The sequence below is a fragment of the Castor canadensis genome, chromosome 14, assembly GCF_047511655.1.
Source record: "Castor canadensis chromosome 14, mCasCan1.hap1v2, whole genome shotgun sequence".
Taxonomy (NCBI): Eukaryota; Metazoa; Chordata; class Mammalia; order Rodentia; family Castoridae; genus Castor; species Castor canadensis.
Genome location: NC_133399.1, coordinates 10,001 through 30,426, shown reverse-complemented (window position 1 = coordinate 30,426; position 20,426 = coordinate 10,001). Strand labels below are relative to the sequence as shown.

Genomic DNA, 20,426 nt, shown 5'->3' with positions numbered 1-20,426 from the left:
TAAGTGGACATTTGGACATTTATTAGACGCTTACTGTTACTTGCAAATTATTCACGTTGGAGGATGATGTCTTGTGACTGTTTTAAAGAGCCCTTATCTTGGAGCGATGCATTTTTGAAACATTCACAGAAGAAATAACGTGATGCCTGACTTCTGCTTGAAAATAGCCCGGGAGGAGGTCAGCACGCGCGAGGGACGGGGGGACCACTGCGTGTGTCCACAGCCTAAGAGGCGTTGCTGCCCCTTGCGGTCCCCCCCGAACTTCTGCACACTTCGGGGTGCTCCCCAGCTCCCCGCACCAGCACGACGAGCCGGGCGAGGGTCGCAGCTCAGTGGGTCAGGGACTTGCGGCCCTTGAGCATGCGGCGCAGGACGACCTGGACGCCGGCCGCCGTGCTCAGGCGCCGGACCCAGCCGTGCTTGTGCTTGCGCTTCACGTTGCTCGGCTGGTACTCGTTCCCGCGGGCCTTGCCGCGGGCCTGCTGCGGAGCGCCGAGGCCGCAGGCGTCCGGGAGCCCCAGCCAGAGCCGGGGCTGCAGCCACCTGTGGAGCAGAGGCGGGAGGTCCCAGTGCGCCAGGCATCGCAGGTCTTTGGGGCCAGCCCTGGACACCGCCCTCATCCCCAGATTTGGAGAAGGGTCCCCCTGAGGACTCACCTGCCCCCCAACAGCGCCGCCGATCTACCGAAGGGCCCCAACAGGGATCCGGCCTTGAAAGTCATGTCCAGCTGCCGGTCACGCGGTTCCCCGCCGCCGATTCCGTGGCTCTACCGCTCCGGGACAAAGGCTTTTGGGAAATGTAGTTTCTCCTACGGCTGAGCTCACGTGGCCTGGAGACTCCAGGGGCTGCGTTCTCCGTGCACACCAAGCCTGCCGGGCGTGTAGTTCTCCCTGTCGACCAGTAGGTGACGGGAGCATGGCGCGTCCTCCCTCTGCGCGTGCGTACAGGACATTATGTCCCGGGTCAGCTGGGAGTTGTAGTCTTCCTGGCCACCCGCAGAGGGTGCCCCCGCGAGACAGCGGCGCAGCTGGTGGCAGCCACTGGAAGCGGCTGCTTGGCCTTCTCATCCCCCAGGGGGAGACCGGCAGATGGCACCCAGCTGGCTGGCAGCTTTTCTGTGGCTGCAGCCCAGTGACCTCCCCTTGGCGGGGAGCCCAGGAGGCCTTAGTTCGAGCACGTTGAGTCTCCTTGAGGTGGTCCCAGCTCCTCTCTTGGCTTGAGTTTCTCAATCTGTAAAACTCGTGGATGGCAGATTCGGCCTTGGCTATTTTATCCTCCAGTCGGATCTAGAGGACATTTTCTTTTTCTTTTCTTTGGCTGTACTGGGATTTGAACTCAGGGCCTCACACTTGCTAGGCAGGTGCTCTAGCACTTGAGCCACTCTGCCAGTCCTTTTTTGTGTTGGGTTGGAGATAGGGTCTCAAGAACTATTTCCTCGGGCTGGCTTCGAACCCTCTTGATCTCTGCCTCCTGAGTAGCTAGGATTACAGGTGTGAGCCACTGATGCCCCACCAGGAATTTTTCTGGTAGTCATGTCTGAACCTTCTCCTGCTCATACACCCCCCTTTGCTCCCCATTGCCCCAAGGAAAATACCCAGTTCCTCCAGCTCCTATTTAAAGCCTTCCACCTATGCACATCCTAAATTTCAGCCACACCCTTCTCTACCTGGTCTCTATCCACCCTTTCAAATCCTCTCCTTCCAACCCTTCAGGTTTGGTCCGTCTCCGTGGACCAACCTTCACCTACTGATTTCCCTTGACACTTCCCACAGCTCAGGGGTCCCCAAGGGCCAGGTCTGGGGCTGAATCCCTGCAAGTGCCTCCAGTATATCCTTGCTTGGGGTGGGCACAGAGGGAGCTGTGAGAACCCTTTGCTGAACGAATAAAATGAATAATCTGTATAGTCTCCCAGGAGCGCCCTGAGTGGGCAAGTGTGGGCGGTTGGATCTAATCCAGCTCTGGCAGCAAATTCCAAGGGATGAGAATGGGCAGCAAGGAGCAGTTAACCCCTGTCTTCTGAAGCCCTCTTAGCAGTCAGCAAACCACCATGACAACACCGTCATGAATGAGCTCTTACTGTGTGCGAAAGGAATGGCATGGAGATTTTACCTGCATAGCAAACTCATGAGGGGAAAAGCATGCGGAAGTAAATGAAGGCTCAGGAAGTGACTTGTCCAAGGTCACACATCAGCAAATGGGCAGAGGTTGGATTTGGGCCCTGGCTGTCTGATTCCAGGCCCTCCTGGGGGCATACCAGCACTAGAGGAGGTGTGGTCATTCGTTAAACTGGCTGCTTGTGAAATTCCAGTTCCCTACTTATCCCCAGCTCCAAGAGTTCCGTTTAAATCACGATTCCCAAGACTTGGAATCGCACACCCGGGGGGTCAAATACCAGCCTTTCCTCATGCCTGACTTGTGAACTTTGTGAGCTGCAGTCTTCCCACCTGAAATCGTCAAGACTTGGGGGTCTCCGTTTCTACAATGAAAGGTCAACGGAGACAGGGGCATGAGGACTCCGATTAGAGGGGACAGGTTAGTTCGGAGGCAGGGGTTGACCGGGGAGACCCATTCTCAGCGAAGGGGCCTGGCTGTCCCTTCCAGGACTCCCGCAGACGGCAGGCTGCAACACCTTTCAGTCCCTGGGCCAGGCCCAATCCCTCCCCACTTCTCCGTAAACCGGTGAGAGGGGCGGGGCTGATGCCCTCAGAGCCCGCCCCTATTCCTGAAGTGCAGTCTCTGATTGGACATCTATGTAGGCCAGGTCAGTTCGCAGCGGCGATAGGCCAAGGTGCCCGCCTGTCGGCTCTCGGCCACGCCCTCCCTGGGAGGGGCTTAAAGGGCCGGCTAGTCCGGTGGCCGCGGGATGCCCCTGCGCTGACGCCCGGGGCCCGCGCTCGCCGGCGTAGACGAGCCCGGCCCGACCCCGCGCCACCATGTAAGCGGCGCCCGCAGGCAGACGCTGGCTTCTCCGCCCGGGACCCCCGCGCCCTGCCCCGGGTCCCGGGGCCCTGGATGAGGTGGGTGTGCGGGAGCGGGGCATCGAGGCACCCGGGCCTCCACCTGGGAGGGGGGTGCCCGCAGAGCCCGCGTTCGGGCTCCTAGGTAGCCACGGAGCCCCAGTGGCCTCGGCCTCGCCGCAGGGATCCCTGGCGCGGGAGACGGGGCTCGGGCTGTGGGAAGAGAGGTTGGCGCATTTGATCCGCCCTCCCTGATCTGGGTTAGGGCCGCACTCGAGGCGGGGGCTCCCGCCTGCTTCTCCGACAGGTTTCTGGACCTTCCGGGCGGGGTCTTTAGCGTGCATTACCCCAGGACGCCCGGGCTGGGGAGGGAGAGCGAGGCTGGTCCAGTGTCCAGGCCTGAGACAATGGGGGTGCGCAGCGCGGGTATCCCCTTGAGTTATGTAACCGCCCGTGGTTGCCATGGATACAGGGGGGCGGCCCAGGAAACGGAGAGGAGGCCCGGAGGCCCCCAACTAGGGCCTGGCTTCATCCTCCTCCCTACCACTGGGGGCTTGTGTGACAGACCCCAGCACCCAGGATGCTGAGCTGGGGTGCACAGGGCCAAAGCTTGCCTCTCTATGAAATGGGCTAAGCTCACGCCACTCTTGGGGAGCTGGGTGAGGCCTTCTGAGGCCCAGTCTCTCACCCCCTTTCTCAGAGCCTCATCTTTCAGCCTGAGGTTGGGGACTTGCACCCTTTAAAGTGCCTTAGGCCTGGGGAGATGTGAGCTCATGAACGCACAGGCTGGCCGCTCTAACTATATAAACTCAGCTGTCCTCAGGCCTGGGCCACATTTGACACACTGTTCCTTCCTCCAGGAAGACCCCTATTCCTGACTCCACCACCTTCCCTGTGGACACCCCATGGCATGAACCCTACCTAGGCCCTGCCTGGAGAAAACATCCGTAGTGCCCTGGCTGGCTGGCCACTGGAGCTTGGAAGGGACTCCAGTCTGGCTTACCCGACTCAGGTGCAGGGAGCTGGTGACGCGGGATGGAGGGCCTGCCTTTCCATTATTCCTGAGCTGGCCTCTGCCCCCGCTCACAGGACACACCATGCTGACCGGGGTGACGGACGGTTTCTTCTGTTGCCTGCTGGGCGCGCCAGCCAACGCCGTGGGGCCTCTGGAGAGCGTGGAGTCCAGTGATGGCTACACCTTCGTGGAGGTCAAGCCTGGCCGCGTGCTGCGGGTGAAACACGCAGGACCCACCCCTGCCCCCGCCCCACGTCCACAGTCGCCTCCGGAGGCCGCCCAGGGGGACAGATCCGGCTTGGTCCGCTGCCAGCGCCGGATCACTGTGTACCGCAACGGGAGGTTGCTCGTAGAGAACCTGGGCCGGGCGCCGAGAGCTGACCTCCTGCATGGGCAGAATGGCTCCGGGGAGCCGCCGGCCGCGCTGGAGGTGGAGCTGGCCGATCCGGCGGGCAGCGATGGCCGCCCGAACCCGGGCAGTGCGGGCAGTGGCAGTGGCAGTGGCGGGCGGCGGCGGCGAGTGCGGCGCCCCAAGAGGACCATCCACATTGACTGCGAGAAGCGCATCACTAGCTGCAAGGGCGCGCAGGCCGACGTGGTGCTGTTTTTCATCCATGGTGTCGGCGGCTCTCTGGCCATCTGGAAGGAGCAGCTAGACTTCTTTGTGCGCCTAGGCTATGAGGTGGTGGCACCTGACCTGGCGGGCCACGGGGCCAGCTCTGCGCCCCAGGTAGCCGCAGCCTACACCTTCTACGCGCTGGCCGAGGACATGCGGGCAATCTTCAAGCGCTATGCCAAGAAGCGGAACGTGCTCATTGGGCACTCCTATGGGTAAGCCCTGGCCTGGGCCAGACATCCCGCCACAAAACGCCCACTACACCTCCTTGAAAATGTCTTTGGAGCTGGTGCCGGTGGCTCACGCCTACAATCCCAGCTACTCAGGAGGCAGAGATCAGGATGATCATGGTTTGAAGCCAGCCCTGGCAAAATGTTCGTGAGACCCTATCTCGAAAAAACCCATAACAAAAAAGTAGAGTGACTCAAGGTGTAGGCCCTGAATTCAAACCCCAGTACTGCAAAAAAAAAAAAAAAAAAGAAAAAGTCCTTAGGCTGATGGGTGGCTCAGTGGGAGAGTGCTTGCCTAGGCCATGTGGCTCTTGCTTACATCCCTAGCAACGAAGAAACATCTTCCTATTAACACCTGCAAACAGAGAAGTGTTCCCACTGTCATTGCTAATCCCTCAGTGTTTTATTCTTTCTTTCTTTTTTTTTTTTTTTGAGACAGGCTGGCCTGGTACTCATGACTTTCCTGCCTCAGCCTCCTGAGTGCTGGGATTACAGGTGGGATCTCATTACCACTTTCTTTTTGGTACTGGGGTTTGAACTCAAGGCTTTGCACTTCTAGGCAGGCACTAGAGCCACCTGAGCCACTTGAGCCTCTCCACCAGCCCTTTAATATTTATTTGATCAATATGTAGCAATATTTTCTAGGTGCAGTATGATTGATACAAATATGTGGTGGGTAGTGATGAAGTCAGGGTCATTAACATTCTGTGCCCTTATTATCACTTCCTGTTTGGAACCTCCCATCTCCTCTCCTGGGTATTCACAAAACAGGCTGGGCCTGGTGGCATCACTCCAGAGGCTGGGCCAGGAGGCTCTATTGAGCTCAGACCTGTCCCAGCATCATAGTGAGACCCTGCCTCTTAAAAACATATGTGTGCCAGTGGCTCACGCCTATAATCCCAGCTACTTGGGAGGCTGAGATCAGGAGAATTGAGGTCTGAGGCCTGCTTGGGCAAACAGTTCTGGAGACCCCATCTCCAAAATAACCAGAGCAAAATTGACTGGAGGAGTGGCTCAAGTGGCAGAGCGCCTGCTTTGTGAGTGTGAAGTCCTGAGTTCAAACCCAGTCTCAGGGTAAAAAACAAGTGTATATAAATATATATTAGTAATTTTATTCTTGTTAATAATCTATATTATTGTGAGTTGTAGTCACTGCACTGTGTAGAACACTGTTTTATTCTCCCTATTTGACTCATAGTTTTTAAAACCCTGATTCTTCCAGCCCAGTCCTCTTGACATTTGGGCTTCTGTTCTGTGAGCGGCCAGCACCCTGGCCTCCGCCAACTAGACGCCACTAGCACCGTGTATTGCTGATGATGACATTTCATCTGGCAGCAGATGTACCCCAGGCAGAACAGCCACCTTAGCCTTGGCTGCTCTGGAGAGCCTGTGTGGTTGGGAAGGGCTGTCTGGAACCCTGCAAGTTCTTTTGCACAGGCACAGCCTGCCATAGCTCGCCCTCCCTGACCTGGGAGATGTGCAGCTGGCGTTTACCAAGTGCCCCGTCATGAGGAGTTTTGGGCCCCTGGGTCCTCACTGCTGCCAGGGTCATTCCCAGTTGAGGAAATGTCAGATTATTCAGGCAGCCAATTTAGGAATCACTGTTTTAGTGACTTCAGGTCATGTAATTAGACAAGAAAAAGAAATAAGTTCTAAAAGCATCCAAAGGAAATCTGTCAAGGTTGAGAAGCTGGGTGTTGTGGCAGGTGGTGTATCTCAGTGGCAAGCCACTTGTCCAGCAAGCCCAGAACTTGGACAAAAAGAAAGGAGGGCTGGGGACATGGCCCAAGTGGTAGAGCCCCCTCCTAGCAAGTGTGAGGCCCTGAGTTCAAACTCTGGTGTTGCTAAAAACAAAGCAAAACAACTCCCCCAAATCCCATAGCTCTTTTTAAAAAGTTTTGTTTTGTTTGCCCAGGCAGCTCTTATTTGTTATAGGATGACATCTCCAAAAGTTGGAGCTTATTTTTGATAAAATGATTCCTCTAACAAAATGAGCACCCTGCGTGGTAGTGCTGCAACCCTGTAACAATGCTATAAGGTCAGCACAGTTACACTTCATGCATGTGGAGACCAGCATTCAGAGAGGTTAGGCAACCTGCCCAGCGACTCACAGTGACTCAGTGGTCACAGCTTGGTGACCCTGGTTTAGAGGGAATGGCAGCTGGACTCTGGGGGCCCTGTATTAGGCAGCAGATGTGGCTTTGCCTACAGGAGAGTGGGCGATGTCCTCAGAGGGAAGGGATACACTGGCAACAGTGACTTCCTCTGTGCAGCTGTAAGAGTTTGTCTATTCTGTTTACTTACTAATTTCCTTGTGGTGCTTGGGGCATGCCAGGCAATCGCTACTGAGCCACATCCCCAGGCCCAGAATGCTTGTGTAACAAGATTGTTCTCAACGCATGGGGGAGGCAGGGTGACTTTAAGAAGTTGGGCTAGCCAGGTGCCAGTGGCTCCTGCCTGTAATCCTAGCTACTCAGGAGGATTATAGTTGGAAGCCAGCTCGCAGAAATAGTTCCTGAGACCTTGTCTCAAAAAAACACCCAAACAAAAAAGAGTTGGTGGCATGGCTCAAGTGGTAGAGTACCAGCCTAGGAAGTGTGTGAGGCCCTGAGTTCAAACCCCGGTACCTCCAAAAAAAAAAACTTGGACTGGGAGCTGGGTTGGGTAGTGTATGCCTGTAATCCTGGCACTGGGAGGCTGAGACAGTAGGATCACAAGTTGGAGGCCAGCCTCAGCCACACAGCAGGAGCCTGTTCCAAAATCAAACCAAACCAAACATTCCACCCTCCACATGCAATCTTACAATTTTGGGTCTTGAAAGGCCCCACCAGGCGCCCATGGGCGCAGGGGGAGGAGTCCTGGACTTCCAGGGCCTGTGTCCCGCAGGGGAGGGCTACCTTCTGACCTCCCTGTTCTTCCCCGCCCGCACGCCCGCAGCGTCTCCTTCTGCACGTTCCTGGCTCACGAGTACCCCGAGTTGGTGCACAAGGTGGTGATGATCAACGGCGGGGGCCCCACGGCGCTGGAGCCCAGCATCTGCTCCATCTTCAGCATGCCCACGTGCGTCCTGCACTGCCTGTCGCCCTGCCTGGCCTGGAGCTTCCTCAAGTGAGTGCGCGCCCTAGCCTGGGGTCCTGGCCCTGGCGCCTCCTGAAGTTGGGGGGTGGGGCTGTTCCTCTGGGCTGGGGCTGGCACAAGAGGTCCAGGTGTGCGTCCCCCCTGCAGGGCCGGCTTTGCCCGCCAAGGGGCCAAAGAGAAGCAGCTGCTGAAGGAGGGCAATGCGTTCAACGTCTCGTCCTTCGTGCTGCGGGCCATGATGAGCGGCCAGTACTGGCCGGAGGGCGACGAAGTTTACCACGCCGAGCTCACGGTGCCCGTCCTGCTTGTCCACGGCATGCACGACAAGTTTGTGCCAGTGGAGGAAGACCAGCGCATGGCGGAGGTAGAAGCGGGTACCAGGGTCTCCTCCAAAGCTCCAGGGTGCAGCCCACTGGGCGTAGCCTGTGCGGGAGGGCGTGGTTTATGGCCAGGGTTTGCCTCTAGACTGATGTGGCTTTTTGTTGGGTGTGGCCTCGTTCTGACCCCTGACCCCAGAGAAGTGGGAGCATCAGATTCAGAGTCAAAGGTAGAAACTAGAAAGCAGGGCGCCCCTGGAACAATTACGCCCCCTCCCCACCTCATGCAAGACTCCCACGTTGAGAATTGTAGAAGAGACCAATGACCCATGGCACAATTCTAGAAGAGGGGCTGGGGGACCTTTAATTGGTGGCTCCGGAGAAATGATCTCGGGTTCTTAGCACTTGGGATAGCTCTGGACTAGCAATTCTTTTTTTCTTTTTTGGTGGGATTGGGGTTTGAACTCAGGGCTTCACGCTTGCAAAGCAGGCGCTCTACCCGTTGAACCACACACCCAGTCGTGGGCTGGCAATTCTTAACCAAGGATGGTTCGGCCCTCTGGGAGACATTTCCGGATGGGAGCGGCCGGAAGCTAGAGGTGCTCCCCACAGCCTACCACGCACAGGACACCCCATCGCAAAGAATGACCCAGCCCCAAATGTCAGCAGGGCAAGGTTAAGAAGCCCTGCCTTGTCAGTCTCAGATTTTCATGGGCGGTCTCTTTGCCCACAGGGACATTTGGCAATGTCTGGAGACATTTAAAGTCACGTTATGGGTTATTACTGCTACTGTCATCTATGAGTCCAGACCAAGGGTACTGCATTGGGCATCCCGCTCTAAGGTCATTTGTGCCGAGGCTGAACAACGCCATACGCACTTAATAAATGCCGAGTGAATGAATTCCTGACTGGGCCCCATCAGGCCACTCTTTGGCTCCCTGCTGGGTGGAACTACAGGGTAGACCGCAGGAGGGACTTTCGGATGTTGTGGGCCATGCATGGTGGTCCTGAGATCCCCCTTGCTGCAGATCCTGCTTCTGGCCTTCCTGAAGCTGATCGATGAAGGCAGCCACATGGTGATGCTCGAGTGCCCCGAGACGGTCAATACGCTGCTGCACGAGTTCCTGCTGTGGGAGCCGGAGCCCTCGCCCAAGGCTCTTCCCGAGCCCCAGCCCGCGCCGGTGGAGGAGAAGTAGCCGCTGGCCAGCGGGCATCACTTGGTGAGCAGAGCCGCAGTTAGGCCGGCCGGAGCGGGAGCCAGCGCCGCCGCTGCAGCGCAGACCACCTGGGCGGGCCTTCGCCTCAGTGGGCGGGGTCTGGTCAGGGAGACGCCCCCAGGCCGGGTAGGGCGTGGCCTCGAGAGAGCCAGGTGGACTCTCCGCTCTGCTTAGGTCCTGCGGAGCCCATCGGTGTTTCTGGCCGTAGCCAGGACCCCGCGGAGGATGACCTTGTACAGACGCCCCCTTCCCCCTCCCAACGCCACGGCCTAGGCAGGCCTCCCACCCCGCTCTGTCTTCCGTGTCAGCTGTGCTTGATCCTAGGACCCAGAGCCCCGCAGGGACCCTCGCTGTCCCTTCCTATTGCCCAAGACTCCCTCCCCACCCCATTCCTCGGCGCTGGGAGCTACTGCTACCCAAGGGGGGAGGGACTGGGGAAGGGGCCACCACCACCAAACTTGCCCATCTCAACTTGTAAATCAATAAAGAGAAGTGACAATCGGAGTCTTAGGATCTGTGTTGGGTGACCCCAGGGCAGGGTTTCCACGCTCCCCATCCCCTCAGTGTTGCCATCTGCAGTCTGGGCTCATGCTGTGCTGGCCATGGGAGCAGCTGGGTAGCCAGGCTTCCTCCTGATTCCCTCACACCTCAGAAAGCAGGCATCCTGGGTAGGACCCCTAGAGCGCCAGGCAGCTTGTCAAAGGGTGAGATCCAAGGTGAGAGTGGCGCTGCAACGACTGAGCAGCTACTGTACGCCGGGCCACACACCTGCTGCCGAATCGGTCTTACCCCACCACACCCACCCAGTCAGTACCTCTATGGCATCTTACCCTTTGACGTGCATATGGTCCCTTGTCACGACTTACTGAAACCACAAACTCTTTCCTTTTATGTCTGGCGGAGCAATTTCCCTGCCCTGGGTCTTGCTCCAGTGCCTTTGATCCTTATTCTCAGGCTTGTCCAGGTCTATCTGTGCATGGTGGGATCTGAGGCAGAAGGCATTGTTGCCTCCGTTCTGAAACTTCTGTCCTGTTCCCACTGGTCACACCTAGGCTCAACCCTGTCCTCTGCAACACTGTGGAAACTTTTTGACTGACACACTGCGGGAGGCCAGGGCTACTGATCAACACCCTAGAATGCGCAGGACTGTCCCGACGGCAAAGAGCAGTCAGCCCCAAATGTCATTATAGCCTAGACTGAGAAACCCTGTTGGACAAAGCCCATCTGTTGGGGTCTTTGGCTGTTTTCCAGGTTACTGCATGCTATTTTAGTTTTTTGGCTTTATCAGACTGGCCATTCTGGGAAACTGCTCCTGTACCCAGCAGGACACGAAGCTCAGAAAGATTTCCAGTGCTCGGGTGTAAGCTCAGGCTGAGCCCACTCCAGACACTATGTCCCTAAAGATAAGACCAGCAATTTCCAACCTCTGCCCTCTGTGGCATCTGCATCGTTGAACCACGATGAAGGGCAGGTCAGGAAGCCAAAGGGGCAGCACATCTCCTGTCACTGAGCCCACCAGATCCTGAAGAAACAACTTCTGGAAACTTAAAGGACCCACACATACGCTCCCCAAAAGACAGCCAGCCTCACAGCGGCAAGGACTCCAGAATGGCAGCTTGACATTTACTGAAGCTCTCTGCATATGCAAATGGCCTGGAGTTGCAAGCATTGCTGGGAACTTGGGGTTATCAGTCCCAGCGGATACTGGAAGCAGTGGGTCTGAGGCGATGTTGCATAGGCTCCCAAGGAGCGCTGGTTTCTCACTCCCGCAGCTGAGGACCACTGCTTGCCACATCTCACCACCTCGTTGGCCCCTTGAGAGCCTGCCCGCCTCCCCTCCCCCAGTTTCTGGGCTCTGTGCCGGGCTGATTCACACTTTACCTGCACGAGGTCATCTGATCCCTACCACAATGACCACCTAAGTAGGGCGTCACCTTGCACAGCAGAAGAAATGGAGTCTCAGTTGGGTAAATGGCAGAAGCAAGGTCGTGCAGCTGAGGCAGCAAAATTGGCAACAGACCCAGGCAACTGAGGAAGCCCCTTGTCCATCCTGCCATGTGGGTCCCCTGTGCCTGGGAGGTAAAAGTGGACTCTGTCCACACAGACAGGAGCCCTGAGTGTTCCTAAGTGCCTTCCAGTTCTGCACATGTCACAAAGCTGTCCCTCAGTCCGAGGGGGTCATCTGTCCTGGTGCTGCATGTGTGCACGAAGGCACACACGTGTACACACGTGAACACATACCCCGTCTTCTGAAGCCAGAGATGGGATGTTCTCAGCACTGGGCAGCTGGGGATTCAAACACAGTGATCTCTACCCACACTGGGAGCCAAGTTCCCAGCACTCAGCCATGGGCCTGGATGTCCTGAGGCCGCAACTCTCGTTCACCCTCGGCCAGGAAGACGAGGAGGGCGCGATGCAGTAGGTGTACTCCCAAGCGCTGGCGCCGAGCAGGTGACCAGCTGGCCACCACTCCATAGTAGTGCCCTTGTTTCTGGTTGGTTAGTGTCTGGATCCCTGCAGAGACAGGAAGTGTGGTCACAGGGGCAGCCTTAGGGTACCCTCCGCCAACAAAGTGACAGCAAACCTATTGCAGATTGCCCTCGAGGGTAAACAAACGGAGCAAAATATGTGCACCTGCAAAAACACAGGTGGTACTCAATAATTGCTCATTGAGTGAATGAACAGCCCTGAAAGGGAATGCGTGGGGGAGCTGGCAGATCAAATGTGCTTCATGTGACCCCAACCACACAAGCTAGGTACTCACCTAGGGCATCCATGAGACACGCCTCCCTCGTGTAAGCCTCCACGGCCACCACATGCCGGAAGCAATGCAGGGAGACAACACCACGGCCACTGTCCCAGATGTCCAAGATCTGGCGTACCTTGGGGCAGGCCTGGGGGGCAGGGCAGGTTCAGGGTTTGGTCTTCAAGCCCCTCCTACCTATACCCACCCACAGCCTGTCTGCCACTCCCGGAATCTGATCCCTGTCCACATACCTGTTTTCCTGGCCGCCCACGGTAGCCAAGGGCCTCACAGAGGTGGACATTTGGCCGGGCACGTGTCCCCTTGCCCACGTAGAAGATGGCCCGAACAAAAGTCTGAAGGCGCTTGGCTGGGGTCAGGGAGAAGGATCGGGCTGGCAGGTCCTGAGTCTCCCTGGGTGCCAGGGTAATTCAGAGATGGAAAAGGGACCAAGGTCTCAGAGACAGCCCTCAGGGCCTTCTGAACCCACATGTGGTGACCCACCCCTTACAGGACCAGACAAGGGTAGCTGTTCCCTAAAAGTACTATGCAGCTTGAATTGGGCCCAATGCCTTTTATCAAGAAGGTGATGACAAGAAAGGGCCAGTCTACTTACCTAAGTAGAACTAGTCCCCATTTTTCTCTTTTCTTCTTCTGCCATGCTGGGGATGGAACTCACGGCCTCCTGTGCTAGGTAATTGCTTTGCCACTGAGCTATACCCCGGCCCCAATCCCCAAATCTTCCCATGTCTGAGTCTGTGCCACCCCCTTACCTGGGGTCCAGCAGCAGATACGTGAAGCTTGATTTCACGGTCCCTTCCCGCCACCTCTTCCTGGGATTCGGCCTCTCAAACTGCTGGGCCAGAGCGTCTTCATCGGCCTGGGCGTCTGGGATTCGGCCGGTCAGCAGGGCCTTGGCCAGTTCTGGGCTGTGTCCTGAAAAGTCTGGGCCTGGGAGGGGACACTGAGTCAAGGTGGACCGACAGGTGGCATCTCCCAAGAGGCCGGATGCCCGAGAGGGACTAACCAGGGGCAGTCTGGGCTTCTTCCAGCCGGCGGAGGTAATACGGCCGAGTGAAGGGTGTGATGGGGCCAGGACTCTGGCCCAGTGCTCGGAGTCCCCGCAGCAGCTCCAGGTCCGACATGGCGGGGTTTGGCAGATATTGGCAAGAGAGAACAGAGTCCCCATTCCCTGTGATGCTTGCCTCGTCCTCGGTCAGCCAGAGGGCGTCCACATCACTATGGAAAGACGTCTGATCTTCTGGCAGGTTGTAGAATTCAGGGGCTCCGGGTGGTGGTCCCTGCTGGGGGCTATGGGATGGAAATGAGGGGGAAGGCAGGAGGCCAGCAGCGTCTGGGGAGGTCAGGGTCAGAGCCTGTAGACGGATATTCAGTTCTGTATCCCTGTCCGCCATCCTGGCTCCATGGCACAGCGCCAGGCCACCCACAGCACTTGGTATGTTCTCAGGAAGACAGTCACCAAGTGATTCGTGTCTTGTCTGGGGCAAGGGCCTGCCCCAGGCTGAAGTTCTGTCCAGGTCTGTGTCGGCTCCAGAAACCTCAACTGCGGTGACAAAGGAAGCATCGGAACTGCAGTCCCCGCACCCATTGGGGACCTCTGAACTTCCGTCCTGGTCGCCAACCTCAAGGGGTACAGGGAGGCTGGGGGCTCCGGGGTCAACCTCTAGGTCCGTGTCCCTGCCCAGTTGGGTCTGGAGTGCACTGGAGTCCGCAGTCACGCAAGGTCGTTCAGAGGTGCCTGGACATGGAGGGCAGAATAGGGTCGGAGAGGAAAGGTGGCGAGAGTGAGAATGCATTGGATCCCACAGTGAGATTGGTGTTGTCGAGAGAAGGGAGAAAGCAGCCAGAGACAGTGGACATGAGACAGCCCGCGGGTGACGGTGCCAAGGACCATCAGGAACAGCTGTGGCCCAGGGGCGGGAGAAAGGGGAGGCCAGAGAGACACTCCCAGCTGGCCGGAGCTCGGGGTCCCCACGCCGCGCAAACCCTACTCACCGCGAGGCTCATTCTCGGGGATCCCGGTGCGCGCGTGGAAGTCCCGCAGGACGCGCACGCAGTCGCGGTGTCCCTGCCGCAGCGCCAGGTCCAGGGCCCGGAGTCCGTCCTGCGGGCGCGCGGTCAGCAGGGGGCGCCCTCGCCCGCCCCTCCCCTCCTCCGCCCGCGCCGCCCGGTCGTCGCCGCAGGGTCCCTTTACCTGGTCGCGCAGCGCGGGGTCCGCTCCGTGGCTCAGCAGGAGCTCCAGGCTGCGGCGACAGCCCCAGGCGGCCGCCACGTGCAGAGGCGTCAGCGCCTCGGCCGATCTGGGGCGGGCACACGAGGGTCACTGCAGGGTCCGCCTCCCGGCAGGGACCGTCGTCTCTGCTGCGGGGACCCAGCCCCGGCTCTCGGCCTCGAGGTGAGGCCTCCCCCTCGGAGGGTCCGAGGGTCCGACCGTGCGCCCTGGACCCTCAAGCTTTCAACCCATCTCCAACCCTCGTCCCCCCTGGGTCCAGCGTAACGTCGCCCCCGCCCCGCGCCACGGTTGCAGGCGTCTCGCTCGATCCTGGTCCCCGCCCCGGGAGACCACGCCCCGGGCCTAGGCGCCACCTCACCGCACGTTGGGGTCCCCGCCTCCGCGCAGTAGGACCCCAAGGCAACGCAGGCCGCGCGGGTCGCGGGCTCCCGCCGCCAAGTGCACGGCCGCCGCGCCGTCTGCCAGCACCAAGTTGGGGTCCGCGCCGCGCTGCAGCAGCTCCTCCACCGCCCTGCGGACAGCGGGTCAGAGGGGACCCGACTCCCGCCCCCGCACCCCCACCCCCGCCTCGGGCCCCGCCCTCACCGCGGCTCCTCCTCCCGCAGCGCCCCCCGCAGCCGCCGGGCCAGGCCCGCCGCGCCCATGTCCCGCGGGCTTCCAACTTCCCGCCGCGCCTGCTGCGCACGCGCCGCCCCGCCCCGCCCCGCAGGCCACACCCGGAGCCCGAGCGGCCGTCTGTACCCGCCGCTCCCGCTCGGTGGCCCTGGGGACGCCGACAAGTGCCTGGATGATGTCATCGAAACCGGAGAAATGTGGACGCCCTGCCGCAGAGGCGATGGGGACAGGGCCGGGGGCGCCGCGCACGCTCTGCGGGGACCGGGGAGGCTTCAGTTTCCAGCCCCCGAACCCACAGGCCTGCGTCGCGGGTTTCACCCCAACACAGCTGGGAGTCCCGTTCTTTGGAGGGGTGGTTTTTTGCGGGCCTCAGTTTCCACATCTGCACAGTAGGAGAGTAAGTCTAACAGCAAGGCTGGAACGAGCGTTTCCGCACGAAGGCCGACACACGTCAGACGCCTCATTTATGCTCACGAGCAAAACAAATGGCAGACAAAGCCTCGCCTCTCAGGAAACGAGAAAACGCAGCTGCTGACCGTCATTACTGCTATTCCGGAAGCTGTTCAGTGGTGGCCTTTGTGTGTGCCGCACGCAGCGTTTTTTTCTTTCCTTTTTTTGCGGTGCTGGGGTTTGAACTCAGGGCCTTCACCAGCCCTTTCTGTGATGGGTTTTCAAGATAGTGTCTTGCGAACTAGTTGCTTCTGCTGGCCTCCATCTCTGCCTCCTGAGTAGCTGGGATTACAGATGTGAGCCGTCGGCGCCCAGGACCCCAGCATTTTCTCACAGAGCTGCCCATCTTCCAGCGACAAGGCCAATGCTGGCCTGGCCAGAGCCTCCCGGAACCCTGGACGGTGGCTGACCACGGGGCTCAGACAGGTCCCTTCCCATTTGTGCTGACACCATCACTGTAGCTGGTTGGGGCTTAGGGCGTGGTCACAGCCATCTCCCCCCTTTCCGTGGGAGCTGCTCTCCCCAGTGGCAGTGTTGCCTGCACTCCTGGATACAGCCAAGCCTGAAGCTGCACTTTGGCTGCTTCTCCACAGAAGAGGGGCCCTTCACCCTCTCCTTTGCTCAGTAATTGGGTTTTTTGACACTTGCAACAGAATGATTCCAATCCACACAAAATGATTTATTGAGCGTCTGGATTAGGGATTCTCACATTTTATTTTGATGACAAAAGTCACAGGGAGGAACAAGTAGGCCTGGGAAACACTGGGTGGGAGGTGAGTGCCCAGAGCTCCTGGAACCCCTGGGGGTCCCACAGTTCAGCTCGACAACCAGCACTGTAGACGGAGGGTCCCTTGTACCAGGAGGCTGGCAGTTTGATGTCCTCCTCCAGCAGGCTGTGGGTGGTTCACACGCAGTCCTGCAACCCCAGGGCCAGCCCAGCCAGCACCAGCTCACACAGGTAGCTGGCAATCCTAGTATACAGCTACGCATGAGGCAAACATATCCTGATGGGGGTGGGGACAGCGAGGGGCTATTCAGGTGGGTTAGTAACCCTAACAGGCCCCCCATGCCTGGAAGACTTCTCAGAGGAAGGGATATCTGGGGTGGCTCCTGAAGGGTGAAGAGGAGTTTGCCCAGAAAATATTCATGCTCTCAGCCAAATCTCCCTGACATCCTAGTCAGCTACCCCAAGTATTCTCTGCGTTGGCCCTCTAGGACCCCACAGTGTGGGGACTGTTGGATGCGTACACATCTCTGACCCCCATGCTGGTTTTTCCTGAGAAGCAGAGATGTTTTCCCAGAGGAGGGACTTTTGATTTGGGCATTGAGGTCTGAATAGGAGGTGGTCTCAACTATCCCTGCTCACAGATAAACTGAGGCTTAAACAAGTGGCATCTTGAGGCCCCACAGTTTGCCCAGAGCTGGGGTATGAAGGGGTAGCAGAGCCTGGAACAGCAAGGAGGGTACGGTGCTCTGGGCAGAGGGCACAGCATTGGCAAAGGCAGGAAGAGAGAATAGCAGGGGTGTCAGGGATGAGGTGGCCAGGGCCCGACCTGCAGGACACGGTGAATGAGTGTGTGGGTGACCCAGCTGGACCAGGACTCCAGGGGTGACCAAGGAGGTGGAGCTCCCAGGCCCAGAGGTGGTGCAAGCCCCACAGCCGCTTTTGAGCTTCTGAGACTTCTCGCTCCCTACCTTCCTTATCTCCTCATGGCACCGGGGCATTTTCTGCACCTGTGGGGCTTGACTCACCTCTGGCCCGACCCCAGCTTCTGCCCCAGACTCCTGGACCTACTGAGGCAGTTGCCTCCAGGCACCCCATCCTCTGGGTTGTCTGATTGCCATCCCGAGGGCTGCACGGATGGTATGGACCACACGTGGAGGCAGAAATGGTCTGCACACTCTGGGATGGGCAGCTCTGTCTTCAGGTGAGGGAATGACCAGAGCACACTCTGGGGGTCTGCCCGCCCAGCACCTCTGCCCCACCTGGCCAATCCAAGTTCACTGCAGCCTCAATGCCCTGGCTTTGTTCATTGCTGGCCTGGGCTGGACCTGCTGAGTTGTGGGCATGATTCACCCGGCCTGGATCCCTTAAACAGGGAACCTCCCCTCCATTGCAGCTGGATCCCACAGGAGAGGGTGCCATGCAGACAGAGTCCTTCATATGCAAAAAGCAAAGCTGATCACCACCAAGAAATAAGGCCACGCCTTCTGCCCCAAAAGGAAATGGCACCCGCCCAGATGGAGAAGTCGAGAAGGAAAGGTAAAAGGCTTAGAAATGTGAAAAGAGAGGGTCAAAGGAAAGGAAAGCACACAGGCCGGGTGCAGCTCAGGGGCAAAGCACTGGCCTCGCATGTGTGAGACCCTGGTTCCATGCCAGCATCACAGCAGGAAAAATAAAGAAGAATCCTACTTCATGACGTGGAAATGACACAAAATTCTAATTTCAGTGTCCCTAAATGAAGTTTTACTGGCACACAGCCATGCCCACTCACCCCAGAACTGAATGGGTCTGACAGAGACACCTTGACCGTCTGTCCCTGCTTCGCTCTACAGGGCTGGGATGGAGCCCAGGGCCTCGGCAGGTTAGGCGAGAGTCCAACCACAGTGATGTGCCTCGAGGGGCCTCCCATGTGTTGGAGACGTTAAGGAGGCCAGGGTCAGAGCGCAGGTGGCTTCCCTGACCCTGGAAGAGCCTGGCACCCTGAAGACAGGCTGTGTGACCCTGAGCAACTAGCTTGTCCTCTCTGAGCCTCAGGTTCCTTTTGGCACAGATGACAAAATAGGGTGCTGACACTGGACCTCTGGAGACCCTGTCCCTCATGGCGGGCCACTCCTCAGAAGGACAGAGCTGTGGGTGCATCTGTTCTCTTCCCATGCTCACCATGTTCTCGTTCTAATTCAGAAATCATTTCCTATGTCAGTTTTGGGTCATAAGTGAACCTTAATGCTCAAGTTAGCACAAAATATGCTGTGTCCAGGTAGAGAGGGCTGTGGTGGAAATTGTGACTTTTCAGCCTCACATTGCCATTTATTGAGCACCAAGTCTATGCTTGCTTCTGCATGAAGCAGAAGTCCCCACGTGGATGCCCTCTGGACACTGAAGTCCAAAGCACCTGCTTTAGTGTCTGTAACACAGAGGTGTCCTCTGCAGCTTGGGAACCCGCATCAGAAATGCTTGCAACCAGAAGGGTTTCAGGATTTTTTCTTTTGGATTTTGGGTTCTTTGCATCTTCATAATCACCTCGTATGCATCAGTTTATATGATGCTCACTTCATTTGGTATTCTTCATGCACATGTATTTTGTTTTGTCATGCTGGTGTGGAAGGCAGCACCCTGCCCGTGTCCTATGCCTGGGTCATTTGCTTTTGTTTTTGTTTGAGACAGAGCCTGCTACACAGCCCAGGCTGGCTTCAATCCTGCAATCCTTTTGCCTCCTGAGTGCTGAGATTACAGGTGTGCGGCACACATGCAGTGGTGACTGTTTTGACTGTGACCTGTTCCATGAAGTCGGGTGTGTAATCTACCTGTGCCATGCTAGTGCTCAAACATTTTGGATTTTGAGCCTGGTGTGGTGGTGCATGCCTGATCCCAGTACTCAGGAGGCTGAGAAAGGAGGATTGTGAGCTGAGGCCAGCTAAACTAAGAGAAACCTTGTCTGAAAACACACAGTAGTAAAAGGATTTGGAGCATTGTGGGTCAGGGTGCTCACCCTGCTCTTTACCTCCACACTGCCTCACGTGCTGCAGGCGGCAGCAGAGGCTCAGAAGAGCGAGTGTGCCCACAACACAGCCTCCTGCCCGGACAACGGGGAGCTAGGGTGGAGCTGGACGCCATCTCCAGGCTGGAGCATCAGTGGCAGAGCTCCCGGGGTCAGAGTTGGGGGCTCAGGGCTCAGTCGTTTACCATGACCAGCGCAGACTCATGGCTCTTGTCGATTTTAGGGCTGATCATCTTTAGGGAGGCACAGAGTTGGGGGTGAGGAGCAAGCCAGGCAGCAGGAAGGTGGTGAACCCTACCCCAATCTGGACCTGCTGACCTCTGACCTCCTGCTGTTCCCGAATGGGTCTCTCTGTTGGGCCTGGGACTCCCAGTCCCCATGGAGGCTCCTTGCTCTTCCATGGTGGCCACCAGTGACAGTGAGAGGAAGGAAGCCACATTTTTGTTGTTGTTGACACAGGGTCCGACTATCTTACCCAGGCTGGCCACCGGCTCCTGGGCTCAAGCCGTCTCCCCACCGCAGTGTCCCTGTAGCTGGGCCGGGCCCTGGATCCTCATGTTTAGCAACCCCCAGGTCCCCTAGGACCAGGTCCACACCTGCCACCTGTCTCCAGCGCGGGGGCTTTGGGCGCAGCCAGGCCTGGCTTCTCAGTCTCCCTGTGACGCGGGCGGGCCGTGACGTGACGGACTGTGACGTTGGCGGGCCGTGACGTGGGCTGTGACGTCACAGCCCACGCACTTGCAGCAGAGCCTTGAGGCCACAGCAGGGTGAAATCCTGTCTCTGCGACCCTGCCAGGCTGACGGACAGCTGAGCCCGCGTCCTCACATCACCACTGGTGACAGCTTCAGCAGCAGGACCTGGGTGGCAAAGGGCACCTCGGCTCAATCCCAAGGCGGGGGCATTGCTAGCCAGAACGGGACCTAATTTGGAGTCTGGGTCTAAGCTGTGTTCAAGGTCAGCATTGTGAGGCCATCAATAAGAGCTAGGCTGGGCGGCGGGCCTGTCCTCCCAGCGGTGCGTGAGGCGTACATGGGACGACTGCGATTCTGGGCTCGGCAGGTCAACCCAAGCGCACTCACCGCAGCCTCAGGGATGGAAGCTCCCCCAGGAAGCCGTCACCTGTCACCCGGAAGTAGTGCGGCGCAGCCCCGACGCCTCCCGGGAAACGTAGTCTAGCGGCTTGCAGAGGTCGGCGCTACGAACCCGAGGAC

The 20,426-nt window shown here is 58.1% G+C and overlaps 3 protein-coding genes across 6 annotated transcripts in view; 1 reads left to right on the top strand and 2 right to left on the bottom strand.

The window, feature by feature from the left end:
• Positions 1–862, bottom strand: LOC109695623 (large ribosomal subunit protein bL34m). Its single transcript, XM_020178253.2, has 2 exons — positions 657–862; positions 1–543 (listed from the first exon to the last, which is right to left on the bottom strand). The coding sequence occupies exons 1-2, from the start codon at positions 719–721 to the stop codon at positions 330–332; spliced, it is 279 nt and encodes a 92-aa protein (XP_020033842.1). The 5' UTR covers positions 722–862; the 3' UTR covers positions 1–329.
• Positions 863–2,821: 1,959 nt separating this feature from the next.
• On the top strand, positions 2,822–9,934 carry LOC141416539 (protein ABHD8). 4 transcript variants are annotated; one of them, XM_074053485.1, is made up of 5 exons: positions 2,822–3,017; positions 4,047–4,803; positions 7,756–7,926; positions 8,044–8,260; positions 9,242–9,934. In XM_074053485.1, exons 2-5 carry the CDS (start codon positions 4,055–4,057, stop codon positions 9,407–9,409), a joined length of 1,305 nt encoding a protein of 434 aa, XP_073909586.1. In that variant the 5' UTR covers positions 2,822–3,017; positions 4,047–4,054; the 3' UTR covers positions 9,410–9,934. The 4 variants fall into 4 exon arrangements, with proteins under 4 accessions (XP_073909586.1, XP_073909585.1, XP_073909587.1 ...); XM_074053484.1 differs by having other exon boundaries at positions 3,818–4,803; XM_074053486.1 differs by having other exon boundaries at positions 2,831–2,935; positions 3,818–4,803.
• LOC109695612 (ankyrin repeat and LEM domain-containing protein 1) overlaps positions 9,928–20,426 on the bottom strand; it is a 10,960-nt gene continuing 461 nt past the window's right edge. The window contains exons 2-14 of the mRNA XM_020178237.2: positions 20,342–20,426; positions 19,818–20,119; positions 19,206–19,289; positions 16,901–17,045; positions 15,013–15,294; positions 14,786–14,938; positions 14,389–14,494; positions 14,190–14,298; positions 13,201–13,932; positions 12,947–13,124; positions 12,428–12,587; positions 12,195–12,324; positions 9,928–11,944 (exon numbers count right to left, since the gene is read on the bottom strand). The exon at positions 20,342–20,426 is cut by the window's right edge and continues 63 nt beyond it. Of these exons, the coding sequence (XP_020033826.2) occupies positions 11,772–11,944; positions 12,195–12,324; positions 12,428–12,587; positions 12,947–13,124; positions 13,201–13,932; positions 14,190–14,298; positions 14,389–14,494; positions 14,786–14,938; positions 15,013–15,294; positions 16,901–17,045; positions 19,206–19,289; positions 19,818–20,119; positions 20,342–20,426 (2,639 nt within the window). The 3' untranslated portion in view covers positions 9,928–11,771. The remainder of the gene's footprint in view (positions 11,945–12,194; positions 12,325–12,427; positions 12,588–12,946; positions 13,125–13,200; positions 13,933–14,189; positions 14,299–14,388; positions 14,495–14,785; positions 14,939–15,012; positions 15,295–16,900; positions 17,046–19,205; positions 19,290–19,817; positions 20,120–20,341) is intronic.